This window comes from Vigna radiata, chromosome 2 (assembly GCF_000741045.1).
Source record: "Vigna radiata var. radiata cultivar VC1973A chromosome 2, Vradiata_ver6, whole genome shotgun sequence".
Classification (NCBI taxonomy): domain Eukaryota; kingdom Viridiplantae; phylum Streptophyta; class Magnoliopsida; order Fabales; family Fabaceae; genus Vigna; species Vigna radiata.
The window spans coordinates 11360385-11366429 of record NC_028352.1 but is presented as its reverse complement, the minus strand read 5'-3'; the positions used below and the strand labels follow the sequence as shown (position 1 = coordinate 11366429).

At 26.6% G+C, this 6045-nt stretch overlaps 1 protein-coding gene across 1 annotated transcript; it reads right to left on the bottom strand.

Annotated features, from left to right (window-relative positions):
- Nucleotides 1-1286: 1286 nt before the first annotated feature.
- On the bottom strand, nucleotides 1287-3337 carry LOC106755987 (CASP-like protein 1C1). The gene is made up of 3 exons (XM_014638224.2): nucleotides 2880-3337; nucleotides 2684-2786; nucleotides 1287-1658 (listed from the first exon to the last, which is right to left on the bottom strand). Exons 1-3 carry the CDS (start codon nucleotides 3032-3034, stop codon nucleotides 1425-1427), a joined length of 492 nt encoding a protein of 163 aa, XP_014493710.1. The 5' UTR covers nucleotides 3035-3337; the 3' UTR covers nucleotides 1287-1424.
- Nucleotides 3338-6045: the final 2708 nt, after the last annotated feature.

Genomic DNA, 6045 nt, shown 5'->3' with positions numbered 1-6045 from the left:
ATTCTATAATGAAACTTATTTATAGTTTAACTCTTTATTTATAAATTATTTAAGTCTCTTGTACAATTTAATACTCAATAAAGATTTAATTTGAATTATATATATATATATATATATATATATATATATATATATATAATTATAGCTTCCTTCAAATATGATTATTATTATCTATTTTATTCAATTTTATTTATCTAATATTAGTTAATAACGCTACCAAACTGATTACGAATTACGTGCCTACGGCTAGGGTGAACAATGACAAAGACATGATAGAAAAATTATGACAAATCCATAAAAAATTAAAAATTAATATATACTTAAATCAAGAAACACTTTTCCTGCACCTACTCGCAATTATTTAGGAGCTTATCATTAAATCAAAAGATCTTGAAAGATTACCTACCGAATAAGATTTCATCCATATTTATGATTAACACGTGTTGATTAGAAAATCATTTTTCAAATAGTATTTTAAGTTCTTTTATAAATAAATAAAAATGCAATTGGAAGAAGAAATCTTATTAAAAAACTAATCAAAAGGTCCGAGATTAATTGTCAATAATTATTGAAGGCTAAAATGTGTGGCTCTGTGTCAACGCCCAGTTGTCATTTTCTCTCTTAAGTTATACATAATACAATTTTCAGAAAATGATAATAAATATTAAAAAGTAAAAACAAACAAAATATTATTAATATACTTCTACAATATTTTTTTAATGCTTTAATCATTCATGCGAAAATAAAACATAAAAACTTTTAACATTAAAGAATATGGATAATAACAAAATTAGTTTCAACACTGTTTTCGTATTATATATCTTAATTGATCTTAGAGTTGTATCAAACTTTACTTTTTTTTAATTGATACACAAGACTTCGATAGTTGAATGTTATTGAAGACTTTAATATGTATTTGCAGACGTAGATTTGGAGGCATCGAATTATATTAAACTTATAATCTATTTCTATTTAAATTTTATACTTTTATTTATGAGTGTAGCTGAAGACATTGATTTCCCACCACGAAACTAACGTGTAGGTATTATTACACTTGCATGCATTCCATCAAATAAGAAAGGAAAAATAGATTTTAACAATTTTTTTAACAACTTCTTAATTTGTGATTCATCCATTTTAAATATTTTTTTTAAATAAATTCAAATAAATCAATAGAGTGATAATATATATCGTATTATCAAAAAGTTATTAAAAAAATTATTAACATATCAGGATCTATTAAAAAATTAATGAATATAAGATAGAGAGAAATTAAAACTGCCAAAATCTCACTAATGAAAATTTAAAAATATATTTGAGCTAAAGGGATTATTACAAGAAAGAAGGGAAGGGAGAATGAAAATGTTGGTTGAACAAGAAATGACCAGAAATTCTATTCTAACATGCTAATCGTGAAAAAGTGTTCAAGTTTTTCTCAAGAGGAGAGGGTCTATGATGGTATGAATGGAATGCAAAAGAAGAATTATGTATATAATCATTGCAATGAAACCAGCTATTAAAGCTCTTGTTGCTCCATCACAATATTTGGGAACTGAATCACATATTGGTAGCCAACCTGCATAACTGTTTCCTTTCTTCCCCACCTGAGCTATAGCAACAGCTGCAGATAGGCTTGAGACAAGTAACATGGTGAACACCTACCCATAAACCAACCATTAATATAACTCTACTTAGAATTTCACTCATCTATAAAGTGCTCATATTACAACACTAATAATATATAATATATTGGAAAATGATATTTTAACACTAATTTTTTGACACCATTTTGACACTGCATACGTGTCAAAATGTGGTTGGACGATTTTAAATTAAAAAAAAAAACTTTGGTTTTTCTCTTCCAAATATGTTATTGTCTTAGTTTTTTTTTAATTTTAAATCGTCCAACCACATTTTGACACGTGTGTAGTGTCAAAATGGTGTCAAAAATTGGTGTTAAAATATCATTTTTCTAATATATTTACTCATATCTTAATTTTATTTAAGGGTATAATAGGAGCATTTTAAAAAAAAATGTCCCAATAATCATTTCATGACTATTTAGAACGATTCAAATTAAATAATTTTATTTTTTATTTTAAATGTTTTTGATCTTGGTTTTCGTAGAAACAAATCTTGGAAATTGAAAAAAATAGATCATTGACAATCAATGATGAATGATTCATCTGAAAGTTAAAAATTAGTAATTCTTTTGAAAATTTGAAATAAAAAGATTTAGTCTTATTAATTACATTAATCATATTATGTTATTTAGTTCAGTTAATATATTTTTAAATTTGTTAAGTGATATAGTAAGGAGTCCACTTTAGAACATGTCATTTTATTATAGTTTTGGTTTTAAAAAACTTCTTAGTAAATGGAAAAAGAATAAACGGTCTTAGACTTCGCGATGTATTAAATTATGAAATCTGATAAGTTTTACTAAAAGAAAACCTATTGTGTCTTTTATTTATCAAGTCACCAATATATAAATACATATCATAAGATGTCAAGATTAAATTTACATAAAATTATATATGTTTATCAAATAATATCTATAATTATGTTAGCAAAATATGTCCCTTATTATTATGGGTTAGCTAGTATGGATTAATCACAGTAGTGTGATGTATGTATTGAGACACAGATAACAGAAAGAAAGAGGAGGGTTTAGGACATTTACCAAATCCAAGGCCACCACAAGTTGCCAGAGCAAGCTTTTTGCAGGAAGAAAGAGGACAAAAAATCCATAGACAGTGATAACAGAGTATGCAATCACGAAGTACCTAAGTAGAACATCATTTTATCAGTTTTCAACATCATTTTCTTCACCAAAAATGATTAACAGTTATGAATTATAGTCAGTAGAAGACACTTACTTGAAGGCAGGGGAATTGGTGTATTTAGCTTCAAAGGAGACTGTGAAGATGGTAGTTCTGTCATGGGTAGTAGCCATCATAATGACTGCAGAAAGTGTTGCTGCAAAAGCCAAGAACCTCAGCAGAAGATGGCACAACCACCTAGTCTTGGCCATGGATTTCACAAGAAAAAGAAAAGTTGGTGAACTAAACCTCAAGGGATGGTTTAAATTAATAGATGAACATCATGAAGTGTAGAAATTTGAAGCATGTTAGGAAAAAAAGTAGTGGGGTAATGCACTGAAGTTATAGTACAGATTCGGGTTGTGTTAGGTGAAATTTTCATCTGTCTAAGAGTCTATGCCACCGTCATTTAGCATTTTTTTCTAGTTTTGCTGCTACCACCCATCCTTTTATGGTGTGCATGTAAGCAAATCCATTTTTATCTTAGTTATTTGAACTTACTCGATTACGTTTATGTTAAAAAAGTTAATTAGATTAGTTTTGTGTCCTTTTCAGGTTCTTTTACTTGCCCAAGAAAATGTTAAGTAAGATGCTAGATAAAGCAGGTGTGAAATTTCCAACCTAAACAGAAAGCTATATGGTTTTAATATTGTTGTTCTGTCTCTTGTTTTGTGTCTTTTGTTTCCGTTTCAATTGGTTCAGCTAGCAAGAAAGGTTACTCCCTTTTCAAGAGTCAGCACATGCTGCTTCTCGACACTAAAATGTTGATTTAGAAGCATTATTTGGTACAAATTATGGAAAACGTATCTTTAACTATTTTTTTTTTATAATTTTTTTTCAAATTGTTTATGTAATAGTTTCTTATTGATCCCGTTTCAAATATATAAATTAATAAAATAATAACACATGATTTGATGTGAAAAAAGTGTTAAAAAAAATTATTAAAATATCATCATGCTAGAACTACTATGTCAAAAGTCACCAACACGTTTGTTTGACCAATTTCTTTTTACATTACCATTCAAGGGGTAGGAGGAAAATTACTTTCCAATTTAAGTTCACACTTCAGAATTTTGCACTTGTTCTGTTCTTTTTTTAACCATTTCAATATAAAATTGAAAAAATAAATCTTCATTTTATGAATTAATTTTGTAAAAATAAATTAAATAAACTTATTTTCTATGATATCATAATTCCCTATAAAGTTCATCAGAATGGATATTGCAATCTTAGGTAGATTGATATTCAAAATACATATATTATTTATCATATGAAAATTTATTAAAAAGAAATAAAAGAAGGAAAAAAAGTAAAGGAGTTCAACAATATAATAACTTATTTAGTGAAATTTTTTTATTTTTATTCTTTATTTTTAAATTGTATTATTTAATTAAAACAAACTAAATCAATTTTTTTTTATTCTTAAATCCGAAATGAAAGAAGTTATTTATTATGACTTTTTTTTTCTTGTTGGATAAGTTTTCTTAAAAAATCGAAACAAAGAAAGATATGATTTTCTATTTTTGTTACAACTACTTGAAATTGCTTTCTTATAAAAGCGGATGTGATAGAAGGGAGAAAACAATACTTAAAATTAAAAATACTAACTTGTTTTTTATCCTTGAATAAACACATAGAATTTTCTATTTATATACAAATTATTTAAAAATAACTAACTTTTTATCAAATTTATTTACCATAAACAGTTATAGCCATAATCTATTAAGGTGAAGCATAGCATAATTATGATGTCATTAAACATATGACTTTTATTTACATGTTTGTATGATTGTTATTTGTTTGTTTTTCTTGGATTTGTAAGGTTAAATGATCCTTTGTACATTTATGGAGATTGTGTTTAACTTGCAGGGTTACATCCTTGTCCAAAAACTTTTAATACTGTGTTTCCTTCAATTGAAATATTATTAGAGAAGATAATAAGTGGCAAATTAATTTGACAAGAATGAGGTGATTTGTTTTAAGAGATATGAACTAATTTGAAATAAAACTTAATTACTTGGGGTCATTATTAAAATTCATTTATAATTTTTTCATTTATTTGTTTATTTATATAAAATGCAAATTCACTACAATTTTTAACTCTATCTTTTTCTTCTTTTCTATTTCTTAACTTTGCAAGAAATTTACCATTCAAGTATCAAAATGAACAAATTGTAGACAAATATAAAATTGGTTAAGTTGTATTAAGAAGAGCTACCTCGTTTTGAAGAAGTTACATTTCACAAATATGATTTTAATTTTTTATTTTTCACAATTTGTAAATCATGTTTAATATATACACGATTTCAATACTAAAAAATAAATAGAAATAGTTCCTATTAAACACAATTTTAGTATAAAAAATCGTATTCAGTAAGCATAATTTCAATTAGAAAAATCAAATCTAAGTCACTTATTTTTACTTATCTAGGATCGAGAAGTTCTATGACCTACTGTCATTTCCATAACTGAGCCACTTTCTTAATCAACCATATAAGGGTGCCATGACGTCCCATTACCTGGATAGAAATCGAAAAACGGTGTAAAGAGTCCCCAAGGCATCACTCCCCAAGGCCATTGTAAAACCTCAGAAAATAACATTTTAGAAGTGGTTGTGATTTAAAAATAGTGAGATTTAACAACTTTAATATTAAAAAGTTTTAATATAAATAATTTTGCTATGGACGAGTTTCATGATTTTAAAACATACAATCTCTCTAAAAATCATTTTTTTAGAGTTATTTAACTTCTCTCTAGGAGTTTTCACTCCTTGTTCATCTAAAGATTAAAGCTTGAGCGATTCTTGAGACGAGATCTTCAAGTCTATTTGATTAGTTTTTGAAAAAGAGTAAGTTAGATTTTGCTCTTTGGTCTATTTTGATTCCCTTACATGTGAGCCAACTATGTTTTGCATGTGTTGTCTGGGTCTTCTATAAGACTTTTTACTGATCAGTGATCCTAACGACGCACTCTGATCATGATTTTGTGGTTTGTAGATACATATAGAGTTTTGTAATATGTGAGAGCGATTTAGGTTCTGTAGAGCTGTTTGAGTTTCTAAAAGATAAGGGAAACTAAATACCATTGTTCTTAAGTTTTACTATAATTTGATTTATGTGTGCATGGATTGTCAATTGTGATTGATTTGTTTTTATGTTTGCATTGATTTCATTATTGAAAAAAATTGTTTAAGGTATATGATACAATTTCATTTGATATGTTG

Excerpts from the sequence above, each read along its gene's own strand:
- LOC106755987 (XM_014638224.2), bottom strand. The coding sequence starts at position 3,034 with ATGGCCAAGACTAGGTGGTTGTGCCATCTTCTGCTGAGGTTCTTGGCT. Across the intron at positions 2,787-2,879 it reads ACCAATTCCCCTGCCTTCAA|GTACTTCGTGATTGCATACT; the intron begins GTAAGTGTCTTC and ends TGTTCTACTTAG. Across the intron at positions 1,659-2,683 it reads TTGTGGTGGCCTTGGATTTG|GTGTTCACCATGTTACTTGT; the intron begins GTAAATGTCCTA and ends GTTTATGGGTAG.